We start from the raw sequence: 24,928 nt of genomic DNA, 5'->3' as shown, positions 1-24,928 counted from the left end.
GGAGAGGCTCCAGAAATTATCACCCCAGGGGCTGTCTTCCAGGGTGGGGCTACTGCTTGGCAAAGATCAGGAGATTTTATCCAGTGCAATTAGAGGGGAATTTCCCTCCAAGAAAACTAGCCACGGGTCAGGAGGTCCACAGGATGGCCCGCTAAACTCCACTCCTTGTCTGGGGCTCGAGCCAGGCCTCCCTAAGGAGCCGCAGTCCCAGGCAGGACTCCTTCCCTTCAGGATGGCTCTCTGCTGCCGCCTCCTGGAGAGCCTAGGGAAGTGACCTTTGAGAGGGCTGCCCAAGCTGGCTTCAGCGAGATGAGGTGAGCAAGCACCCCCATTTCTGGGCACCTACTATGTGCTTATTGTTGTTTAGTTGCTCAGTCGTGTCCAACTCTTTTGCAACTCCATGGGCTGTAGCTCTCCAGGCTCGTCTGTCCATGGGATTCTCTAGGCAAGAACACTAGGGTGGGTTGCCATTTCCTTCTCCAGGGGATCCTCCCAACCCAGAGATCAAACCCGTCTCCTGCATTGGCAGGTGGGTTCTTTACCCCTGAGCCACCAGGGAACTATGTGCTAGGCATATTATATGATATCACCCCCATTTTCAGATTCAGAGACTGATTCCCCGATGTTAAGGAACTAGGCCGCAATGCTGTGTCAGGATATACATGTATCAGGATATACATGTGTCAGGATATGCATGCCCTGCTGTGCCTGGGGCCTAATGTGAATTAGGCCGATGATACTCTGCAGGCATTCTGGGTCCACAGTCTCCAGCGACCCTTTGGAAAGCTGCACAATCTCATTTGAGCCCCACAGCAACCCTATTAGATAGTGTGTGCCGGTTTTATAAAATATTCCCATTTTACAAGTGAACAAAGCAAATCAAGAGAAAGATGGACTCCTCTAAAGGAAGAAGAGTTCCCAGGGCAGATTTCTGAGCCCATGTCTGCCTTTCGCCCACCCTTTGGCCTCCAGCCTTCTCTGCCTTCACCACGTCTTTACAGCATTACCTTACAGTCCTCTGAGAGCTGATCTGATGCCTGCCAGGCAGGCCCTAAGCTCAGGACCATGCCCTCATCTCCCCAGAAGACACCTGACACTCAATGGGACTTGGATCCCAGCACCCCTCTCTCAGTGTCTTCATGCCAGCTCCGGAGCCACACAGACCTCACTCAAATCCTGGCTGTGCTACATACCAGCTTGGCCTTGTGAGGTCACCAAACCTCTTTAAGTCTCAACTGTTCATCCATTAAGTGGGAGTGGATACAACATCATTCTTGTTATTATAAAGATGTAGCAGAAATCACTAAGAACAGTGACGGGTGCTCAGTAAGCACAGTGATAGCCACTGCTAGAGATGCAGTGAAAATAGATGAGTGTCCTGTTCTCAAGGCATTTACCATCTGGTTGGGGAAATTAAAAAATAATGCAGAATAAGTCAAGAGATGTTATGTGAAAGCCAACTTGTAAATATGTGTGGTTCCAAAAGTTTTTCAGTTAGTTGTTTGGTCTCAAAAGCACATGGTCCAAAACCAAAACCAAACGTTAAATATGGTGCCATAAAGAGAAAGAGTTCAGAAGATGAGCTTTCCAAACTCTTTAAACCCTTGTATTGTATGCTAAACTCTTGCAATAAGAAAATAATACAAAAAAAGATAAAATAATACAAAGTACTACCAGTGTAACATATGTAACTAGACAAAGTTTTTAGAAGAGTCTTTTGAGCAAGGAATGGGTTTTTTACTTTGAATGCTGGTGCTTGACCCGGTGGCTGTTCTGGAAGGCAGAGCCTCCCAACATGACGTGCCCCAAATAGTGTGCCAGTCCGGTCAGGCTTGGGCAGCCCAGAATCTCCAGCCCCGATGCCTTCAGCTTTGAGTGACCTTGTCTATTTGCCCCATGGGCCCAAACTATTTTTTTCTGCATGTCCCAAAGGGAAAAAGATTGGAAAGCACAGCCAGCCGCAAGGGTCCAGGAGCCACTCCTGGGAGGAGGGGGTGGATCTTATTCATCCCTTTATCTTTGGTTCCCCCATGGACTGAGAGCCTGGAAAGTTTCTGACCCTGATGGCGGTCAAGCGAACCAACACAGAGGCAGGAGTTTGGCAGAAGAGGGATGTATTGGTCAGCGCCCTCTGCAGTTCACAATATGAAGGGCAGCCTAGGAGAATATTGGAGGCAGAGGACGCCTTCTCAGGTGCTTGCACGTCTGACAGTCCGGTGGGCTGAGCAAACAAACAAATCCCGGACCTGGCAACATTGTCCCATGAGGGACCAGGGTGACCACCCATCACAAGGTATTAAACATGTTTTCATGAGGTTTGAGAACTGAGTTGGAAAAAAAAATAAAAAGAGCTAAGATTAGAGGACAGCCTATGAGCTATGCTGAGAAGTCTTCAGTGAAAGAGGGGAAAGAAAGGAGCCCGTATTTTTCTAAATTTATCTACAGATTATCCTAGGTTGAAGTTATGATGCCCATTTTAAAGATGAGGAAACTGAGGCTCAATAGTTTGTCTCTTGCTCATCAGTTTTAGCCTGGACAACTCCAACAGCCAAGCCAGTCCCCCTCCAGATACTCCCCTTTATACTTCCCAGTCAATTTTCCATGATGTTAATTCATTCATCCATTCAGCAAATGCTTATTGGGCATGGCTCTGTGTTAGGCACTTTGCAAACCACTGGAGGGATACGCAAATGAACAAAACAGACAAAAACCCTTGCCTTCATAGAAGGCAGATAACAAACTGAATAGTAAAATGTACAGTGTGATAGAAAGAGACATACACTGGAGGAAAATACAGCCAAGAACGGGGTAAGGTGTGCCAGGCTGGGGCTGGGGTTGCAGTTTTAATCCGGGTATCCAGAATAGGCCCCTTTGCAAAGAGGACACCCAAGTAAAGATTTGAAGGAAGCAAGGAGGGAGGCAACCATGTCGACAAGCCCAGCTGTGTAATTTGTGGGGCCCAGGGCAAAATGAAAAGATGGGGCCTCTTGTTCAAATGTGTTCAGAATTTCAAGATGGCAATGGCAGGACATTAAACCAAGCACAAGGCCCTTCTAAGCACGGGGCCCTGTGTGCCTGCACAGATCTCACACCCATGTGGACATGGGTCTGGGGAAAGAGTACACCAGACAGGGAAGAGCATGTGTAAAGGCCCTGAGGTGGGAGTGGGCCTGGCACGTTTAAGGAACAACAAGGAACCCGATGCAGCTGGAGAAGTGAGTAAGGGGGGAAGGAGCAGGAGAGGAGATTTGAGAGACGGCAGTTAGGAGATAGTGGATCATGAAGGGCTTTGGGCCACTGTATGGACTTTGGTTTTTCCATGGCCAGAGATGGGAGCTGCTACAAGGTTTTGAGCCGAGGAGAGGCCTTGAAAGACCTCTTCTAAAAACCCTCCAGAAGCTTCTCATTGATCTCAGAATAAAATTCAAAGTTCTGCATCTTGACTTCACAACTTCTCTTGATCTTGTTCCTTCCCATCTTTATCCTTCTCTGTTCTTCTCCCCTTCTCCTCCAGCCTTCCTGAGTTACTGACATGCCCAGGCAGTTCCTGACCCTGTCCTGCTGCGTCATGACCTGACCCTGACCGTGCCCTCAGCCTGGCATGTGCTTTCATTTCTCTTCACCCGCTTTTTCTCCATCCTTCAAACTTTGGTTCAAGCCTCCCCTCTTCCAGGAATACTTCCAGCGTGTTCGTCCCCATGGGGTTAAGACGCTACTGGCAGTGCCCACAATACCTGATTTAGGTCAATATGCCCAGCAAGGGCTTGGCACGTCAACATCCAGTAGATTGAAGAAACACAGCTGGCATGGCATAGGGCTCCAGAGAGAGTCATGCATACTCAGGAGAGGAATTTAGGTTCAAGTCTAGGCTTGTGTGCTCCAGTGTGTGTGCTAAGTCACTTTAGTCATGTCCAACTCTTTGTGACCCCATGGACTATATCCCTGCATGCTCCTCTGTCCATGGGATTCTCCAGGCAAGAATAGTGAAATGGGTTGCCATTTCCTCCTCTAGGGGATCTTCCCAACCCAGAGATCAAACCCATATCTCTTACGTCTCCTGCATTGACAGGTGGGTTCTTTGCCACTAGCGCCAGCTGGGAATCCTCTGTCTTTTCTCAGTACTCCACTGCCTCCCTCTGTTCATCAGAGTTGGAGGACTAGTGTTTGTGAAAAGATCACAGAAGGCTTCCTGGAGGAGGTGACACCAGATAGGGTACGTCTAGTCTGGAGGAGAGGGGCTTCCTAAAGGAAAGGCCTGTGCCGGGTCTGAGCAGGGACAGGGAGACCTCCACACCCTAGGGGCTGAGGAAGGTAGCCCAGGCCTGGGGTGTGGCCTGCAGGCACCCTCAAGGATCCTGGGAGAGGCAACAGGCAGAGAGGCCTGGGCAGGCTGGGGCTGGGGCCTCACCAAGGCTCCCATCTCAGACAAGCCGGCTGCTGGGCCTCCGTGAGAAAGGAGGGAGCTGCCAGGCTGGGCCCTGGGCCTTGGGAATGTGTTGCTGGATGGTGCGGCTGGCCCTCAGTGCCAGAGTATCCCCTTCTAGTTTCTGCGTGCTGAACCTGTCGGATGACGTTGGAAACTTCGGGGAGGTGCAGGTGCACCTCCTCAGCTGCCTCCTTGTCTCCTGGGTGGTCGTCTTTTTCTGCCTCATGCAAGGGATCAGGTCTTCAGGGAAAGTAAGTCCCCTCCCTCCAGGATCTGTGCCCACGGAAATATCCTGCCTCCCTGCCTGGGTTTTGTGTGTGTGTGGGGGGGTGTGTGATGAAGGCATGTAGGAGGGACCAGAGGACCCGTGGTGGTTGAGGGGGCAGGTTGAGGGGTGGAGTGGGAAGAGCCCAGAGGAGTCCAGTGGGGCCCCTCTCACCCCCAGGTGGTGTACTTTACGGCCACATTCCCCTACGTGGTGCTGACCATCCTGTTCTTCCGTGGTGTGACCCTGGAAGGAGCCTCCACGGGCATCAAGTACTACCTGACTCCACAGTGGGACAAGATCCTGGAGGCCAAGGTGGGCTGTGGGTGGAAGGTGACCTGGAGGGATAGGGAGGGGCAGAGAGGCACCAGCCTCTGACCACAGCTCCTCCTGCAGGTATGGGGGGATGCCGCCTCCCAGATTTTCTACTCGCTGGGCTGCGCATGGGGTGGTCTCATCACCATGGCTTCCTACAACAGGTTCCATAACAACTGTTACCGGTGAGAGTCTCTCCACCAGCGCTGGGGCTGCCCCCTGTTCCTGCCCTCTCTGCAGCCTGACTCTGCTTCCCCCAGACCCACCAGATCCAGTGCAGCCTTCTGGCCTGCCAGCACCCTTCCTTCCATTCACAGCCTGGAGATGCTGGCAATGCCGGGTCTGGTTCCAGTCACTGCAGAACACAGAACATTTAGGCAGAAGAGAGAAGGGGTGATGATAGTGATGCCCCAGGGGTCTGTAGGGACTCAAGAGCCTCACACCCACTTATACAGGTCCAGAACAGACCAGAGAGGAGATTGGGGGTACTTTTGTTCCTAGAACTTTCCCTGTCTCCAAGTCTGCTGGCCCAAATTGGGCAGGAGGAACTGAGCTGCGTGTCCTGACCACGTGTTTCCCTCCCATTAGAGACAGTGTGGTCATCAGCGTCACTAACTGTGTCACCAGTGTCTATGCTGGCTTCGTCATCTTCTCCGTCCTGGGCTCCATGGCGAATCACCTGGGTGAGGACGTGTCCCAAGTGGCAGAACACGGCCCAGGCCTGGCCTTCGTGGCATACCCAGAGGCCCTCACACTGCTGCCCATTGCCCCACTCTGGTCCCTGCTCTTCTTCTTCATGCTCATCTTGATGGGGTTGGGCACTCAGGTACGAGGCATGGGACTCGGGCCTGAGGCTCAGGGTGGGAGGAGGCAGGGCCAAGAATAGGCCCTTGCTCTGATGGCCGTGTCCTGCAGTTTTGCCTCCTAGAGACGCTGGTCACAGCCATTGTGGATGAGGTAGGGAACCAGTGGATCCTACAGCAAAAGATTTATGTGACCTTGGGCGTGGCTGTGGCTGGCTTCCTTCTGGGTATCCCCCTCACCAGCCAGGTAAGAACCAAGGCAAAGGCTGGGCTGAAGTTGCCAGGGTATGGGGTGGGGGGAAGACAGCAGAGAGAAGGGGCCCGTAGCCTCAGCCACCCCCAACTCAGCTGCCCACTGGCCCATAGGCAGGCATCTACTGGCTGCTGCTGATGGACAACTATGCGGCCAGCTACTCCTTGGTCATCATCTCCTGTATCATGTGTGTGTCCATTATGTACATTTACGGTAAGTACCCAAGCTTCCACGGCCTCCTGTGTCCCAGCCCCTGGCCTGCTCACGCTGTTCTGTGGGCTGCTGACCTCCCTCTGTCCAGGGCACCAGAACTACTCCGAGGACGTCCAGATGATGCTGGGGTTCCCACCACCCTGCTTTTTCCAGATCTGCTGGCGCTTCATCTCACCAACCATCATCTTTGTAAGTTCCTTGCTGGCCCCTCCCCTGCTGCCCCGGTGGCGAGCATCCTTCTCTTGGGAACCAGCCAAGGAAGAGCACGAGCCCAACCATTAGGCCAGAGTTCCCCCTGGGGCTCCACACCCACAGTTCAGGTCACTGGAAGTCTGAGTGAAGCTGTACAGAGTCAGACAGGTGTGGAGACTCAGAACCACCCAAGCCCTGGCCTTGGGTTAGGAATGGAGCACAGGGCCCTGTATTTGATGGAAGACAGTGCCCAGCTTCAGAAGGGGAAAATAGGCTGGCAGCAGCTGAGAGCCGGCCCTCCCTCCCTGGTATAAACCTGGCATCCCCCCAGAGGAGCCTTGGAAATCATAACTGACCTTGGCGTTGGCCTCTGACAGCTTCACTGAGCTCGTGTTTCTAGTCCCTCATAGCCAAGGTGCTTGGAGTGCTCAGGGTATGTGGTGTGAACGCATGTTCCAGAAGCAGGCTGTGCAAGTCAGGTATCAGCTCAGGATCCGGGACACCCTCCTAAGCCACCTTGGAATAGGCTGGCTTGGGAAGGGGAGTTCTGGGTTTTCACCAGTATTCAACACCTGCAAGACAGACCCCCCAGCACGGAGTAGAAGTGGTGGAGGGAAAGCCCACCATGACCAGGAACAATATACTAAGTCTCGTGATACAACTCTCCATGGTTTCATTATTATCCCCACTTTACAGATGAGGAAACTGAGGCCCTGGGATGTTAAGTAATTGATCCAAGGTTATATAGCTTCTAAGGGTCAGAGCCCTCATGTAAAGCAGGTGGTCTGATCTGGAGCGTGTGTGCTGGGCCCATGCTGCACTAGAAACAAGTTTAGGAGGAGGAGTGGTCTGTGGACTAAAAACCTGATTTTGTTCCTTTATGATCAGGGTGAGAAGTCGGGAGTGGGGGTGGGGGGTTGCGGGGAGGGATTTGCTAGTGTAATGGTCCCTCCACAGAGAAGAGGCAGGGCTGTCTCTGAGTGATAGAGGGGTCAGCCCGATGGTCAGGGCAGTGTCTGGAGTCATGCCCCCGAGCCGTGCCAGTTTCTCTGTGCCCCAGAGAGGTCAGCACCGGATTTCCACATTGGCTCATGTTTCTGGAAAAAAATAAAAAAGGCCCCTGAGGGCTGAGGCCTCCATCACATGGAATGTGGAATCTTCCCAAGCCTGGCACAGGCACCAGCTCTGGCTACTGGCTCAGCTTTGAAACAGGAGGAGAGGAAGTGTCCTGTAAGTGGTGGGAGGGAGGGAAGGGCAGACACCACAGCCAAACGCTGTGCCCTCGGGGGTTATGGCTTTGGCCCAGGACCTGCTCTGGGGGAGCTCATCCTCCAGGGCTCCCAGGAAGCTGCTGCCCTGTGGGGAGACCCAGGGCACCACCCAGGCAGGGCAGGAGGAAGGAGGCAGCCTGGGTCCGGTGTCTCCAGGAAACTGAGGCAAAGCCCGCAGCATCTTCTCTGTGCTCAGAAAGCCAGGCTGGAATCCCCTCGGGTGAGGAGGCCAGGCTCTGTGGACCGTGTGCTTCTGGGCTGTTAGCTTTCTTTTGGAGGCTTTACTTCTTCATAGTGCTGAAAAGATTTTTTTTTTTTTATAAACTCATCCTTCTATCAGTTCAAATAAGGAATTTGTCCACACATTAGATCAGGCTCTAGTTCCATTCAGGAAACTTGTTATAAGCTCCTCTAAGTGCAGCATCCCCCGGATGCAGGTCCTGACTTCTAGAATTTAGTCACTAAAAAGGCTGGAGGGGCCTGAGCTCGAGGATGTGGCTGAAGGCTTGGTAGGTGTATGCTGAGGCCTCCTGCCAAGCAGCACCCATTGTTCCAGGCCCTCCAAGTGGCCCATGAAACACCTGCCCATCTTTCTGCTTCCTGTAGTATTTTTGTTGCTGCAACCCTAGGCTTTATCTCTGGTGTCCCTCGGCTCTTTCCAAAGCGGTTCCTGAGAGCACCCCCTGCCTGACACGGTTTCTAGGCTTCGGAGCCTCCCCTGGCTGTCCGCTGCTGTCTCTGCAGCCATAGACTGGCAGGACTTCTCCCTTTCCTTTCCCCCATTGCTCCCACCTCCCTGCATAAGTCAGTTCAGATCAGCACATGAGATTGTGCCAGGCGCTGTGCTGGGCACTGGAGACCTAGAGCTGATGCAATCCAGGAGCTCCCAGGTCTGGAGGAAACATTAAAAAAATGCTTCAATTCAGTTCAGTGGCTCAGTCGTGTCCGATTCTTTGTGACCCCATGAACTGCAGCACGCCAGGCCTCCCTGTCCATCATTAACTCCTGGAGTTTACCCAAACTCATGTCCATTGGGCCGGAAATGCCATCCTACCATCTCATCCTCTGTCATCCCCTTCTCCTCCTGCCCTCAATCTTTCCCAGCATAAGGGTCTTTTCAAATGAGTCAGCTCTTCGCATCAGGTGGCCAAAGTATTGGAGTTTCAGCTTCAATATCAGTCCTTCTGATAAACACCCAGGACCGATCTCCTTTAGGATGGACTGGATGGATCTCCTTGCAGTCCAAGGGACTCTCAAGAGTCTTCTCCAACACCACAGTTCAAAAAATCCTTAGTAGATGGAAAATGCCATTGAAGCCTTAAAAGCCACCGATTCGTCCTTACTTCAGCAAGGCAGTGGGTGGCCGCTGCAAGTCTTTGAGTAGAACTGACTTCCAAGGGCCAAGGCAGCTGAACAGTTTCTTGCCTGCTTCAGGATTATCCAGAAGCCAGACCCCTCCCCTTCCACAGTGTCCACCTGCCCATCATACCCTGGACCCCTGGTGCCATCAGCTTATTCCGCTAAGCAAATGTTGATGTCACCCCTGCCCTCCCTGAAATGCCTCTTTCTAGTCTGGGAAACTGGAGAGGGAGGGGAGCAGTGCTGATAGGAGGCCTAAGGCCTGGGTAGGGCTGGGCAGGACTCACGCCCACTCCCAACCCCCACTCTTTGCAGTTGATTCTCATCTTCCTGGTGATCCAGTACCAGCCAATCACCTACAACCAGTACCGTTATCCAAGCTGGGCCGAGGCCATTGGCTTCCTTATGGCTCTGTCCTCTGTTATTTGCATTCCATTCTACGCCCTGTTCCACTTCCGGAGAACAGATGGGGACACCCTCCTCCAGGTGAGGGGTGGGGGGAGCAGGGGCAGCCAGGTGAATCAGAAGAGGGTGGATGGATGGATGGCGCTCCAGGGCTCCCTTCTGATGCACTCTGCCCGCCCGTCCCTCCTTCATGCCTACCTCTCCTGCAGCGTTTGAAAAACTCAACAAAGCCAAGCAGAGACTGGGGTCCCGCCCTCCTGAAGCACCGAACAGGGCGCTACGCCCCCACCATTCCACCCTCCCCTGAAGATGGACTTGAGTTCCAGCCGCTGCACCTGGACAAGGCCCAGATTCCCATGGTGGGCAGTAATGACTCCAGCCGTCTGCAGGACTCCCAGATGTGAGCACAGCTCCTGGGGGGAGTACCCCATCCCCACCCTGTGCTCCCAACACAGAGACTCGGGAGACAGTGGAGAGGTGTCACTGCCTGCCCCCACCACGCCCTGCTCAGGGGTGGCACCTGTCACCTTGGCCACCACTGCTAGCACGGTCATTTCTGCTCATTTCCCTAGTGTTTACAGGTCCTTTAGATGCCAAGATGGCAGCTGGGGGTTTTCGGTGATGTGGGGGTTTCTGGGGGGCCCAGTAGCACTTTGGAGGGGTCTCAGGTCAGGTCCCCAGACACCTGCTGGGCTTCACATGGCCTCTGATGCCCCCACACTTTGCCCTGAGCTGAGGTTCTGGGTGGGTCCCCTACCTGTCCCTGTCCCTGAATCTTCGGCCTCCTGACCAGTGTTCCCGCCCTTGGGGTGGACCCCAGCCTCTGCTAATTCAGATCTTCCTACCCCAGGCTAATTCAGATCTTCCTACCTGGAGGCAGGGAGGTGGAGGGAGGGGGCTGTGTAGTGTTACCGGTCAGGCTGTGTGGCCTGGCCCTTTTGTCTTATCTATGGTTGCTACCCCCTTGCCTTGGCCTCGGGCCCAATCTGTCTTCCAGGAACACCTGCATGTCACTCGGCAACTCTGAGGTCCCTGCACCTCCTTCCAGCACTGGCTGTCAGGGCCTGCCCAGCAGAGGCCCATGACCTAACAACCTGCCCAAAGAATTCGTTTCTGGGGGTGATGCTCAGCAGGAGGTTTGAGCCCAGAGCCCCGGGGAATGGACCCTAAATGACATCCCACTGCCCTACCACCACTAGGCTGAAGCCCAGTCTTCCTGAACTGGGCTACTCTTGTTCAACGTGCCAAATTGAGCCCGTGTGCCCGAACCACTCTCTGGAGCCAAAACTCCTTCCCCCAAGCCCTGCAGGGTCTGTGTGTCTGTCCTCCGTGCAGTGACAGCCCTGGAAAAGCTGCCTCTAATCCTCTGTAGCAATAACAGTGCGCCTCCCACCCCCAACCATCTGCGTACCACTAGGATTTTAAAGTCCATAGGTTTTAATGAAATTTCTATTCCTGTTTCTGAGCTGCTGCTGTGCTTTGTCTGGGTCCTCCAGGGGGACAAGAGTCAGGGCTGGGACAAGACCTCCTCCTGCCAGGCCTTTGGGGGGATGCCTGGGAGGAGAAAGGCCAGAGGCTGTGACAGTCAGGACCGGACACTGAGGCCCTGGTAAGAAGGTAGGGTGGGGGCCAGACAGACAGACAGACAGCAGTGGAATCCTGGGGAGGGCTCATCCTAGACTAGATCTGAAGTGGGCTGGACCCTGGCAGCTGAAAGCAGTAGTAGACAGGACGAGTTCCAATGGAAGCTGAAGCCTCCTTCCTGAGCAGCCCTTCATGTTGGGGCCTGGGGTGCTACACTGGACATCAGAGTAGAAGCTGGCCTTTTCCCAGGGAGGCACTGAATCTTCTGTCCCCAGTGGCAGGTGGTAGCCAGGCTGCGAAGTTTGGGGCAGCGCTCCAGACGGGGAGCGGGCAGGAAGCACTGGAGAAGCCTGGCCCAAACTCTAGTAGCCCCATGGAGGCAAGGCAGGAGTCCAGTGCCCTGGCTGGAGGACTCCAAGGGCTGTGGCCTGAATGGGAGGGAGTAGCTGCAAGGGGGCCATGGCCTGCCCCTCAGCCTGCCTCATTCAGCTGTCTGTCTGCTCTGGGTTACCTGTGGTTGGGGGAGACATAGGAAGGCCTCAGGGGTGCCTGCAGCTCCTGTTGCATGGCTGCCTTCTGTTGCTTTAGCTCTGGAGGAGAGGTTCTGCCTGAGACACAGCACCCGGTCTTCCAGGCTGTGTTACAAGAGCAAGGTGGGACGGGGTGGGAGCAGAGTGCTGGGTGTTCTGGGGCCTGCTAGGGTCCTCACCTGCTAGGGTGGGCTCTAGGCTTGCCTCAGAGGGCCGAGGGGCCCCTGAATACTCATCTTCCAGGCAGCGCTGCACGGAGGGCTGGCTCAGTGCCTGGCTTTACAGCAGGGGTGGGACAGGAGTGGGCAGGGTGCCCAGGCCAGGATCCCCACAGTGTGAGGCACAGGAACCAGCCCGTGCAGTCTCTTCCTCCCAACCACCTGGGGGCACTCCTGAGAGGAACACCAGCCTCTCCCTGAAAAGCTGAGCTTGGCAAGGGAGTGGCAGGCCTGAACCCAGACTTGGGGAAGAGAAGGAGGCAAAAGACCTAGGCAGACCCAGCAGTTGATCTGAAAGTGCTGACCTCGGACTTTGGGACTCAACTGGAATATGGGTTCACGTACTTAAGGATGACACACATATGTGTGCACACAGGAAAAACGGACCCAGGGTTCACACAACCTCTGCAGGCACAGACACACAGACACATGTGTGTGAATCTCATGCCCTGAGTAAGACACTGAGGTGTCTACGCTCAGCAGAAGGGCTGGGGGTGGGGCGGCCCAGGATTGCAGCTCACCTGCAGGATGGGAATCTCCCTCTCCAGTGCACGGCACTCTTCTTCCAGGAGGGCCCGGGGACATGGACAGTGCAGCACCGGAAGCAGGCCCGGGTCTCAGCAGAGCCCTCCACTAGGTCCCCACCCCCAGCCTCCCCAGGACCCTCCTCTACGCCCTCCTATCTCAGTCCACCTCTTCCTCTGCTGCCCTCATGCTGTTCCAGCACAGCCTTGCAGCCCTGCCAGCCTCTTCCTGGGCAGGGTGTGTCCTCTTTCCTTGCCCGCCTCCCAGTGCCCACCCTGAGGAGCAGCATTCTCTCTACATGATAGGACTAGACTTGCGGGTCCTCCTGCCTCCATTCTCTCTCACATCACAGCCCCGTCCCTGCTTTAAAAACTCTTCTGTGTGTCATCTCTTCCCCACCTCCCAGGATAAAAGTCCTCAGGCCAAGGCCCATGTAGGCATCTGTACTTGACTGATTCCTGGCAGCAACCTCATCAGCATCCTGCCCTTTCCACCTCTCAGCCCCTCTCTCCTGGGTCTCCCAGCCAGGTGTGTTCTGTCCCTTCTCCTCCCAGTAGTCCCAGTACATCAGGGTCCATCCGCAGTCCCACCCTCCCTGTCTCCACCCCCACTGCACACACTTGGGGGCCTCACCGCAGGTGGCCAGCAGCCTGGTCAGTGTGGGACACGTTCAGCTGGTCCTTGATGACGCTGAGGTCCCAGTGACAGCTGCTGGCAGATGAAGTCAACCTCACTCTCCCATGCTGCTTCACCCCAGGCCTTCAGGACAAAATCGCCATTTCTCCTAGATAATTTTGTGCTTTCTCACAAAGGCAATACACGATGGTACTAAAAGGAGGAGATCTGGAGCCTGGGATTGCGCATGGGTTCTGCCTTTTCCTATGTGTGAGTCTGGGAAAGTCAATCATCCTTTTTGAGCTTTAGTATCCTCATCTGCAAAATGGGGACACCACCCTCTTCATAAGGATGTGTGAGACGTAAGTTGCTGCCATTCACTGATGAACACGCTGCTGCTCATTTATCTCCCTCAGTCCCTAGCCCTCTTTAACCCAGTCCTCGCAGCCTGGCTATCCCAGCCTGAGGGACAACTGGCCCCTGGATGAAGTCCTTCCTTCCACTCATATCTTCGTGTACTTCTTCCTCTTCCTGCAAAGCACTTCTTTTTGTATCTGTCTGGAAGTCTGTTCCTCATACTTTAACACCCAGCTGGAACCAAGCTCTCAGGATTGATGTGTTTCCTGGGCTTCTGCAGCCCTCATGGGCTGACCTCTACCACAGGTAGCTGTAGAAGTGTCAGTCCCAGACCAGGAACTCCTCTATGCCCGCAGGTGGGACCTACCAGCTGGCTGGGGACCCTTTCCTAGCAAGGACAGATTCCGCCTCTCCTACTACTATACCTGGGTTCACCAGCTCTCATCTGGAACATCTCCTGTTCTGGCAAATCACGCCTGGGCTCCTCCAAGGCAAAGCACAGGACGCTGGGGCTATACTGGACCCACGCGTGGGTCTGGTCCCTGCAGAAGATTTAAAGGCAATTCAGGGGCTCCTTCCAGGGAACCACAGAAAAGGCGACCCTGGCCCCTTGTCAGTTGCCAGGCTAGCCCATCTGAGTTCTGGAGACAGGGCTCAGACCCGGGTCTGGAGCTCCACCTGCCCTCACAGATGGCCTTCAGGCGGAGACCTTGGAGCAGCTGCTGCAGTTCCTGGCACACAAGATCTCTTAAGAGGGGCGGTGGTGCCAGAAGGGAGGAGAGGTCAGAGGTGGGGCGCGATCCAGAGGCTTGGATAGATCGGGCCTCTTGGAGCAATGATTGTAACATCACTACCTGCAAGGAGAGCTGGGGCACCTCGGCGACTGCGGAGGGAAGTGAAGGGAGGCAGGGAAGCTGGGGGAATGAGGGGCCGGTCAGTTAAATTGGAGAGGGTTGGGGGGACAGTGAGATCCGACAAGAGCTCGAGAGTTACTGGGGAGGGCTAAGGACCCGTAAAAGGTGAGAAAAGCATCCAAGTCGTGGGACAGGTCTGCCGTGGGGCCCACCTTCCTACGCCCCACCTCTGCCCGCTCCAGGCTCAGATCCACTGTCGTCTCCCCTAGAATCCTCTTCACTTCGGGCCGCTCCGGGAGCGGAACGTGCTCTTCTACCAGTTCCCACAGTGACTGGGAGTCCCTAGGCATGGCCCGCCCGCGCCGCTGCCCCCGAGACGCGCGGTCGCTCACTTGGACCTGCGGGACCACAGCTGGAGCTCCGGGTTACCGATATACTGCTATTTGCCCAGAGCCGGGCACACCCACTCACGCCTCGCTAGCTTCCGGGTCTCACAGGCCACGCCCCCAGCCTGTCCCTCGGACCGGCCTCTCCCAAGCCTCATTCCGTTCGGTCGCCCGTCCCCACGACTAGAGTTGCTCGGTCCAGAGCCGCTGGCCTCTGGCGCTCTCTTCTGCTCTACTACAGACCGACTGTCGGAGGCCACGGTTTCAGGTCGCGGCCGCGGGAGCCAGGAGGCCCTAGCCCCGCCTCTTCCGCGCGGCCGTCACCCGGGAAACGGGCCCTCTACTCAAGCCCCGCCCCCGAGGGCCCCGGCCCCGCCCATTCCAGGGCGGTGCCGGCTAGCAAAGCCCAACTCACACCCGTGGTAGGTGGTTTCGCAGTATCAACCATGCACATCACCTAGACTCCAAGCACCTTTCATCCCTGGGCACCTTTAGACTCCAGGGCAGGTGAAAGAACCGAGAAATATGAGTCCGGTGGGTTTATTACTTCCATGCCTTTTCTTGGGCAGGAACGGACTAGGCTGTTCAAGGAAGACAAGTAAAGGGGGGAGTGTGGGAGAACCCGGAGGAGGGGAGGAAGGCGGTAGGTCCAGGGGGACCAAGGGACCAGATGAGCAGCGTCTCACGGAGCCCCCCTTGCTTGAAGCCAGGGTTGCAGTGTGAAGTGCAGGGAAGCCTGCGGTGAGCTCCTTGGGGTCTCGGCGGGCTCTCTGACCCTCGACGCTCCGCGCCCCCTCCCCCATCCCGCTCCCCCTGCCCCAGCGCCCCACTCGCTCATTTTCCTGGCTGCTCCTCTGCACTTTTCCTACCTGGTTCTGTTTTCCCCGGGAGAGCTGCAGAATGGGTTCATTTCCTGGGCTTTCCTCTCCTGAGGTCTCTGAAAACAAGCACTTAAGTTTGTATAAAAAATAAACACAGGGGCCCAAAGCAGGTTCCCCAACAACATGGATGACAGGAGAACGCTGGAGCTTTGCCAAACACCGAGACCCCAAAGTGCCAGTGGTCGGAATGATTGGTCCAAACTGCTGTATCAGGGAGCAGGAGGAGGCTGGTCTCCTCTTTGACTCAGCCTCAAGCCCAGGACCGAGACTGTCCAGAGCCACCTCCTCCATAAAGAAACTGCCTCCCAGTTCCCAGGACCCACCATTTTTCAAGCATTTGAGTCACGGTGACCAGTAACTACTGTTGTTTCAGCCGCAGTTAGGAGCTGGCCCCCAGGTTGGTCCTCCAGCCCTCACTGGTCTGGTTCAGGCATAAGCAGCAGAGCAGGCACGTGTGACTCTGCTGGGGGTTCCTGCAGCCCCAGGAGTGAGCTCAGTCCACACATGGGGCAGGCTGTCAGTACTGGGGCTCCGGGAGCGGCCCTCATCTAGAATGGTGATGTCCAGGTGCATGGACACCCCAGCTCTCTTGCTGTTCCGTTGGGACCACCCAGAGGCTTGTTGTACATGGTCTCCAGTGGGTGTCAGCTGCAGATGTGGGTGGAGAGACCCACCCATCCCCGTGGTCCAAATGGGACTCCTCCTCTTCTGTCCCACTGCCTGCTTCCCTACATAAAGATGATTCCTTCCAAATAAATGACTTGACCTCGACTCCTGTGTCAGAGTCAGCTTCTGGGAGGAACAATCTGAGATGGCTGGTTGGCATCTGCCCAGCAAACACCCCTCCCTCCCCACTGCTGGGTGGGGGAAGCCCTGATCTTGTCCTGAGGAGCTGCGCCTTCACACAAGTTACAGCCCTGATCAGACCCACGAGACCCCGCCTTCCTCTCACCGTGGGTGGGCAAGTGTCCCAAACCAGACCCACTGTTGGAATAGGAGATCCAAGTCCAGTGGAGCCAAGATGAACATGCAGGAGCCGCCCTGTGATTGGGGAGTCCTGATGTGGTCCCCATGGTTCCCACTGTGCCTTCTGGTCCCGGGGCTCGCTACAGCCTCTGTCCCTTTCCAGGCTGGTTCAGGCTGGCTCTTTAGGCTTCCCTTCAGTTCTGAGTGCTACACTGCCTGTTTTGGATATGCAGCTTCCGTGTCTTTATGAGTCAGAGTTGGTTTCTGTTCTTGCAACCTCAGAGATCCCCAAGAAAACCTCCAGTGAAGGAGGCTTGGTATCAAGGTGGAGATTCATGGAGGTTTCAGTTAGGTGGGATTGCCCCCAGAGCAGACCCTAAACAAGATCTCAGGTGCCGGTGGTTTGTAGAGTGGTGATCACAGGGCCTGGGCATGCTATTAGAAAGCCCAGGCTCTTAGCTCCAAGCCAGCCTGTCTATCCTCCGGTGGGTGCCAGGGCTGTGAAGCTGCGGTCTTATCCCTGATACACCATCATCCCCCTGGTCAGGGAGAGGGAAGGCAGGAAGAGAGAGACTGTGGTCCTCGTTTGCTACTTCATCCTGGTCGTGGCACTTCCTTCCCTGAGCAACAGCTGAAAGCCAGTTCCGTCTTTCCAACATCTGCAGAAGTGGCCTCACTACGGTCTCTTCAGAGACCTGGGTCTTCCAGGGCATCCTGCCAGGGGTGCTCACGCTCCACCTCTGGGCAGGGGTGGTGGTGTCCGGCAAGCCTGCTTGTTCGATGCAGGTGCTTTGTCCATGTGGTGCATTAGTGGTCTCTTCTGCTTTTCTAATTAAGAAGATAATGCTTCTTTATGCTCTATTTATAGTGCTTTTGGAGAAGGAAAAGGCTACCCACTCCAGTATTCTTGCCTGAGAAATCCCATGGACTGAGAAGCCTGGTGGGCTACAGTCCATGGGATCGCAGAGTCAGACATGACTTAGCAACTAAATAACACAAATAGCGCCTTATACTCAGTTCTGTCTGTTAATATCACCGGTGGTATTTCAGGCTGCACTAACTTCGGGCTATTGCTTTGTGGTCCACTTGCAGGGAAGAGGCCACGTAGAGCATCATCAGTCATCCCTACAGGAGGTGAGGAAGCTGGGGTGTCTGTGGATCAGCTCCCCCTCCTTCTCCAGGTGAGCATGGCTCTGGGGCACTGATTCCCTGGCTTTTCGGCCTGTTGCACGTGAGGTCCTATGCACCTCTGCAGCCAGAGGACACCCCTAACAGAGAGAGCATGCTTGGTGTGTGTGGTGACCTACGGGGCTGTCCAGGGAGAGAGATACAGGGTAAAGGTTGGAAAACTTTTTTTCTGCCAGGTTATAGGCTGTTTGGGCTCTTTTGTATTAATAACTACACAACTCTGCCATGTTAGCCTCAAAACAGCCACAGACAACACAAAAGCAAATAGATGTGATGGCTTCCAATAAAACTGTATTTACAAAACAAGAATATTTACATTTATATACCAGGTTTGCTGATCCCTGCTGTAGGGCACACGCACCAACAAGGTCTCATACAAAATCCAACTTGCATCAGAAGATACTGCTTACCTGGCATTGCTGCTGGTTTTTTCCTTTTCTTTTTCATGTTGGAAAATTCCATTTAAGTCTCTCCTTGACTTGAAGCTTTATTATAAGAAAGAATCTCCAAGCAACCATTATGATCAAGTTTATCCTTAAGTACTATATCCTAGACTTGTAGTTGGACTGTTAGTGGTGAGTAAAGTCACCTCAAAACTTGTATGGCACTTGGCACATTGATGATGAAGAGCATCATTTAAGTACCACAATTACTGCAAATGCTTGACTCTGATCCCGTGTGCTTGGATGAAAGCAAATAAATGCCACAGAGAAGCCATGCTGACCTATGTTTTACTCAAATAAATGGGGTTTTGAGTGGAGATGTATATTCTATCAGGAGATACATCCTTAGTCAATAACTCACCTTCACCTGCATGCTAGCGTGCTTGTGGCAGCTTCTCTGTCACCTGTGGCCAGTTCCAGGACATAGGGTCAAAAGAGAAAAAGATAAGTTGCAGTCTCTGTCTTCCATCCAGCTTGGAGGAGCCCGTGGCTGTCCTCTTGGGTGAACCAGAACATCTTTCAGGGCACTATGACATGAGACCACCATGCTGGGATGGTGAAGGTGGGGTGGCCTGAAGCCATCCAGGTGGGAACTGGTAACAGTTCACTTTAGAACTAAGGAATTCCCAGCCTCATTTGGCTGTTTGGGCATGTAAAACCCTGTGGGCTGAGATTTCTAATCACCCCCATCCCATCCCAAACTGCCCAGGACTGAATATTAGAGTCTTCATCTCTGGGGCCGAGCGCATTTCTCCATCATCAGTTTGTTTATTCTATCCCCAGATTGACAGTGCGTGTCTTCTAAGTTCTAGAAGAAAAATGAAGCTGGCAGGCTGGCTTGGGAAATTTACTTCAGGTTAGATTTTGATTCCTGGCCCCTTATAAGCTCAAAACCAAATTCAACAGAGAGGTGCTTGAACCCAAGGAAAGGGCCTCTTGGCAATGAAATGCCCAAGAGACTAGTGGACCAACTCAAGTAGGAGTTGATAAATTTGTAAAGCAAAGAGGGAGCCTCTTTCCTAGAGTCCAGGTGCAGGTCACCCTCTCTCCTGCTGCCAGTGTCCTTGGGAAGCCGAATAAAGTGTTGGGAGGCTGTGCGTGGGCGTGGATTCACCGTTGGCAGGTGGAGGGGGTGGAGGGGTTTCCAGGAGCTCGCCTGGGGCGGGCCTCTCCATGCCCGGTCCTCAACTGACGTCAGCTCTTCAGAGGCTAGAATCCCCCTTGATACCGGCCTCTGTGTTCCCCTACACTGAGCACTCAGATACTGTCCCCAGCTTCCATCATGACTCTGCATTTCCTAAGCTCCCATGTGCTGCATGCCCACCACGCCCCCGCCGCCCCGCCGCAACTCTGTCCTTCTTTGACAGAAGACCGCATGGCAGCTACAATCAAATCACCTTCCCTGGCCCAAGACCCAGCCTGTGCTTGTGTTTACGGCAAACTCCCAGTGTTTTTCAATCCCCTTGTCCTCTCCTACAGCCAGTGTCTCTAATCTTGGCATTCTGAGTTCTAGAAATTTCTATCAAATTAGACTCTTGGCATCCAAAAAACTTACTCTGGCTATGAGTTCACCAATCCTCCTAATGCACTTTTATCTCTAAATAGGAAATGCTTGGTTGCGTTTCCTAAAGGTTTTGTAATGTGTGGTTCTCAGGTGATGCCAATCCATGAAGGCATCGCTCTCATGAAAACCGCTCTTCGTAATTTATAAGTGACGACAATAATGATGCATGGTAGTGAGTCTGTAAGAATTATCAGTTTTTTAAAAAACAGTTTTTGATGTGACTATTTTTAAAGTCTTTACTGAATTTGTTACAATGTCACTTCTGTTGTATGTTTTGGTTTTTTGGCCCTGAGTCATGTGGGGTCTTAGCTCCCCAACCAGGAGATCGAACCTTCAACCCCCACACTGGAAGGTGAAGCCTTAACCACTGAACCACCAGGGTAGTCCCAAGAATGATCAGTTTTTAAATTTTATCTTTGGGAAATCATTCTTTGGATCTAAGTGTTGAAAAGCAGCATTCAGTCTGTCATAAGATCAGATTGGATCTTATGCCTTTCAGTATGTGTTTTCAGCCACAGGCTTTTTTAAGATTTTACTAGTTGGGTTTTGTAAGTAGTGGATCACAGGACAAAACTGAAAATTGTTTTTACAACAAATATGGTAAATGTAAGATATTTGTATTTTTATGAATAACTCTCCAGATTTGCTAGAATAGTGTGTGGTCACATGGGTGGAGCCAGTTTGAGAGACTTTTCATGAACAGGTTGCCATGTAAATCAATATGTAAGAGTATGTTTTAAGGGATTATCAAGTCCTCTCCATGGTAGAGACCCCGGTGCTCACTGAGGATTCTACTGGTTGTCCTGTTATCTCTCTGTCGCTTCCTGTGTAGCAGCGTCATTGACCAGGACTGGCGAGCGCACACTATGTCAAATGACTTGTGTGTCTCCTTCGTACTGAAGGCAGAAGAGGGTGAGTCTTCATGGGTTCTTTCTCTCGCCTACTGACCGTCACAGCCTCATGCTGTTATGACAAACCTAAGGGTGAAGGTTGGAGCAGCCTGAATCTCTGAGCCACTGCGTGGCAAATGGTCTTGGGGAGTTACCCAGATCCTCCATGAAATTTGTGTAAATGATAAACACACCTTTGTTGTGTGAAACCTCTGAGATCTGGGGGCTGTTTCACTACAGTAGAACTGGTCTACCTTGGTGAATGTATTCTAGAAGAGCGTTCTGAAAGATCTTTGGCCATGACTCCAATAAGAAATGTATTACAAATACACTCAGACACACACACACACACACACACATTTCTGGGAAAAAAAAAGTCAGGAAACAATTGTTATCATTAATATGCATGATCTGTTGTTATGCTAGCCTATTCTACTCCAAAATGCTGGTTTTAACGTCCTAAATTTATATGACAACTGCCAATGTGGTATAACCTGAGTCTAAAAAATGCTGCTGTAGATCATAATTTGTGTATGATTTATTTGCTAATTTTAAATCTTTCATGCATATTTATGAAAGCAAGCTTTCTAGCTCTTTCTCTGGCAACTTTTAATTTTCTCTCCCAGAATGGATGGAAGTGTTTTTATGTAATACATATCACATCCCACATAATTTCTGGAAGGTAATGTTTTATTGTTGAATCTCCTAATTTACATCATGTATTTTTAAGTTTACTTATAAAATGTTGTCACAGGGAATAACAATATGAACGTGATTATTATTCACTTATTTTCTTTTTTAAAATAAATGACTATAAATAACTATCTCTTGCATTAGAATCAGGATATCATAAAAACCTCACTAGCTGAACATATTTTAGTGTTAATACTGATGCAAAAAATGAAATAGAGACCAAATATTTTTAAATAGCACTATATATATTTTATGTACTGTATACTCATATCAAAACTTGCCATTTCTATTAAGAAGCTGATAAGTTACTCTCTAATTTCATAAATTACACCACAACTGTGAAAATATGGACAACTATTTTGTATCTGTGCTGCTATATAAGATACTTAAAGTTTATACAGAAAGGTGCAAAATTACAGAGGTGAAGTAATGGGAATTCATGAACATTTCACCTGAATTTCCACTGGCCTTTTTCTTCAGCCAGAATCATTTTGATATCCTCTGAATATGCTTTTAGAAATGAATGTGGTATCTGTTTCTTCAGTAAATACACATACACACATTTTAGGTATATGTGTGTATATAGAGTTATACAAGTGTATATAAAGATATATACACATATATACACACGTGTATTAGTCTACATATGTATATATATTTCTGTGTGCAGTTAAACATACATGCACACTTAATGTCCTTTGGTTTATTTTCAGACTGTTAATGAGAAATGAAATTTTGATGATTTCCATTTATTTTTGCTTTAAGTCTAAACTGGTTTAAAAAGACCTTTGCAACATGTAATAAATTTCTTTTAAAAATCATAAATATTATCACATCATAAAGCATTCTATAGAGAAGATCATATGGTGTTAGAGAAGGTAGAAATCCATGCCAACATGGGAGAAAAGAGAAAGAACCTGGGTTTTCCAGGCTTTCCCACCTTCAAGGAAGGGCCCTCCTGCTCTGTGTTGCCAACTTAGAGATGAGGAACTCCAGGCTACTCCCACGGAAAGGGAGAAATGTAGCCAGAAGGGGTGGATCAGTTCTTGGGAATCAAATCAAACCAACACATCAGTTCTGGGGGGTTGGGGGGGAACTGGTGAGCTATTCCCTGGGTAGGAGAACAAAGTGACAGCCTCTCAGAAAGCCTTTCTACTTGGTGATGAGATGCTGTCTCTGGGGGTGACTGGGGGAAGGGGGCATGTTACCTTTGGGTTGCAGGTTAAAGCCCCTCCTGGACTGCTTGGCTGCCACAACTGTAGCTGACTGTAGTGGTTTCTGTGCGAAGGGCTTCTGCCTCCTTCGGGTCTCAAGTTACAGGGAGATGAGCTGGCTTTTCCCCCTTCAGTGGGAAGGAGCTCCATACAAATGGGGGTTCCTGTGAAGTGGCTGCCCACCTCTCCAAACCTGACCCCTTGCCTTCACACACCTCTTCCAGAACAGAGGCCATTTCCCCAACTCATCAACTGTAGAAGCTGTTTTCCTCCAATCGTGTGTGGAAAGCTCTAGAAAATGCTCACCTTCTCTCCCCTTCATCAGATTAAGAAGCCCCAGAGCAGCAACAGAAAGGAACATCCCTGTGCTAAGAACTACTAAGCTACTCTTTCCTAGATGTGTCTCCATCCTGCCTTCCTTTTTTTTTTTTGGCATAACTATGGGAGGAGCCCCAGAAAACTGGGGCTGGAGAAAGACTAGGCACACGGAGAGTGAAGGGGGCATCTCCCAGAGTTTACCATAACTCAGAGCAGAGGCTGATGAAAAGGCAGCCAGGCCTCTGAGCTCTTACGCCTACTACACTGGCGAGCCAGACAAGCTACAGTGCTGACCATGGTGGTAAGATTTCCTGCGTTCATGCTTTTGGACTCTCTCCTCCCCATCTGGTAACTAGGGGACCTTTCGATTCGCGCCACCTTCATTTACATCCCTGGAAAATCTTGCTAAAAGTCAAAACATCTTTCCCCAAAGGATTTACAGCATCTGGGCTTTAAGAGACTCAGAGCTCACCTCTCATAAACCTGGCTCCTCCTTTTACATAACGGGTCCTCCCTTGAGCTCGTGAATAAAACGTCCTTGGAGTCCCCAGGGCTGGCTTATTTAAATGCTTTCTCTTCTCTTCTATGAAAGAAATGGAGGGGGAGAGCTGTCCTGGGTTGGTTGGCACGATATCACCTATCTGAAGGATAGAAATGAAGACCTTGAAGTCACAAACAGGACAGAGGTATGGGTGGGAGCATTGTATTTGGGGCACAGAATAGAAAAGGTTGCTTCCATGGGAATGAAAAGAATCACTGACAGTGAGCGAAGCTTCAGATCTAGACGTGGGCATCGCTGGTGTAGGGGGAGGGTCACTGCTAGGTTCCTGGAGGGGGCGGTGGGGATGGGGGAGGGGGGGCAGGTGCTAGTCCTTGCCAAGGATGCTCTTCAGGCTTCTCTGCACGGCCTCGTCCAGCTCTTCCTCCAGCTCCTCCTTCTTGGACATGGCCAGCTTGGACTGGTAATCCCGCACCACCTGGTCAATGTAGGGGGCACTCTGCGTGCCGTGCAGCATCAGCGTCCACTCCTTCAGCACCCCCTTCTGGGGCGCACTCCCCACGAAGCCCAGCTCCAGGATCCAGGTGCCCCTGGCGTCCTCCCCCCAAGTATGGGTGGTCATGAAAGGCCACTTGTCGAAGCCCACCTTGGCGTCGTCGTCCCGGGGGCGCCGGCTCAGCAGGATGGACTTGGTGCCCATGGGGGACGTCATGTTGATGTTCAGGTCCCCTCTCCTGGTTGCGTTGACCGTGACAACCGCTTGGACATGCTCCAGGTAGCGGACGAAGTTTTCCTTCCCCTCGCATGCGTCGGTCGTGAGCGTCAGCACCAGCTTGCCAGTGGTCGGAATTTTCCTGAGGGCAGAGTGGCGAGGAGACACAGTGAGGGGTGGGGACACTATCCCAGGGTTTTTTGTTGTTTTTAAAAGAAATTTTGGCTGCATCCTGGGGCATGTGGGACCTTAGTTCCCCCACCAAGGATTGAACCCACGCCCCCTGCATTGGAAGTCGGAGTCTTGATCACTGGACTGACTGGGGATTCCTAAGGGTTTTGAAGGCCCCTCTGGGGAGTGGGGAGAGCAGGGACTCTGGGGTTAATTATTATACCAGCTGTGTGACCCTGAGAAAGTCACCTGCAGTCTCTGATCTGTTTGGATGTACGATGCAGCCGATGCAGTTGATCCTCTTCCCACTTCTCCCAGGTCTCTGCTGGGTTCTCTTGCAGCCTAGGCCCCTGTGGGCTCTGACGGCAAAATGTCAGGGATTTGATCCGGAAGGGAAAACCCTAACCAATGATTGACAGGAGGAGGTGAGTCAATATAGCCTGCTTTCCTCACTGCTGGTGGGGACAACTCAGTGTCCCCAGTGGGGTTGAGCCTAGTTACCCAGGGCAGCGAGGTGCCAGTCAGTGCATCCTCAGTGTCCTCTCTACTGGTTGCTCTCTTTCCCTGTCTACATCCCCTCCTCCTCACCTGTGTCTCCTGAGATCATCTCTCAAAGAAAACAAAAACAAAAACGACTGTCAGCACCTAAGTCCCACCAGGGCAACTGAGAGTGAGACGGGAGCTCAGAACTCTTTCTTTTACAGCACTAAGTACTTTGATAAAGAGAAATTATTGCTAAAGTGATTGCTATGACTAGCATAACAATGTGACTGCACAGCCACACCTGACTGGTATGCAGTTGAGCATACCCTCCACTC

The 24,928-nt window shown here is 52.2% G+C and overlaps 2 protein-coding genes across 16 annotated transcripts in view; one reads left to right on the top strand and one right to left on the bottom strand.

Annotated features, from left to right (window-relative positions):
• The window catches only part of LOC109568099 (sodium- and chloride-dependent glycine transporter 1-like), a 32,640-nt gene extending 21,599 nt beyond the window's left edge, over positions 1 to 11,041 (top strand). For 11 of the 15 annotated variants that reach the window (XM_070801011.1, XM_070801009.1, XM_070801012.1 and 8 more), the window contains 8 exons: positions 4,545 to 4,677; positions 4,872 to 5,006; positions 5,088 to 5,191; positions 5,595 to 5,832; positions 5,922 to 6,056; positions 6,176 to 6,464; positions 9,413 to 9,902; positions 10,500 to 11,041. In XM_070801011.1, coding sequence (XP_070657112.1) covers positions 4,545 to 4,677; positions 4,872 to 5,006; positions 5,088 to 5,191; positions 5,595 to 5,832; positions 5,922 to 6,056; positions 6,176 to 6,464; positions 9,413 to 9,902; positions 10,500 to 10,587 — 1,612 coding nt within the window. In that variant the 3' untranslated portion in view covers positions 10,588 to 11,041. Of the gene's footprint in view, positions 1 to 4,544; positions 4,678 to 4,871; positions 5,007 to 5,087; positions 5,192 to 5,594; positions 5,833 to 5,921; positions 6,057 to 6,175; positions 6,465 to 9,412; positions 10,119 to 10,499 lie in introns of those variants that run through there. The other 4 variants (XM_070801021.1, XM_070801020.1, XM_070801022.1 and 1 more) reach the window with 4 other exon arrangements.
• Positions 11,042 to 22,820: 11,779 nt separating this feature from the next.
• Positions 22,821 to 24,928, bottom strand: part of PCSK2 (proprotein convertase subtilisin/kexin type 2) — a 239,107-nt gene continuing 236,999 nt past the window's right edge. The window contains exon 12 of the mRNA XM_019973253.2: positions 22,821 to 24,081. Coding sequence (XP_019828812.1) covers positions 23,595 to 24,081 — 487 coding nt within the window. The 3' untranslated portion in view covers positions 22,821 to 23,594. The remainder of the gene's footprint in view (positions 24,082 to 24,928) is intronic.

Source organism: Bos indicus, chromosome 13 (assembly GCF_029378745.1).
Source record: "Bos indicus isolate NIAB-ARS_2022 breed Sahiwal x Tharparkar chromosome 13, NIAB-ARS_B.indTharparkar_mat_pri_1.0, whole genome shotgun sequence".
NCBI classification, from domain to species: Eukaryota; Metazoa; Chordata; class Mammalia; order Artiodactyla; family Bovidae; genus Bos; species Bos indicus.
The sequence above is the reverse complement of the archived record's forward strand: the minus strand, read 5'-3'. Positions and strand labels throughout refer to the sequence as shown.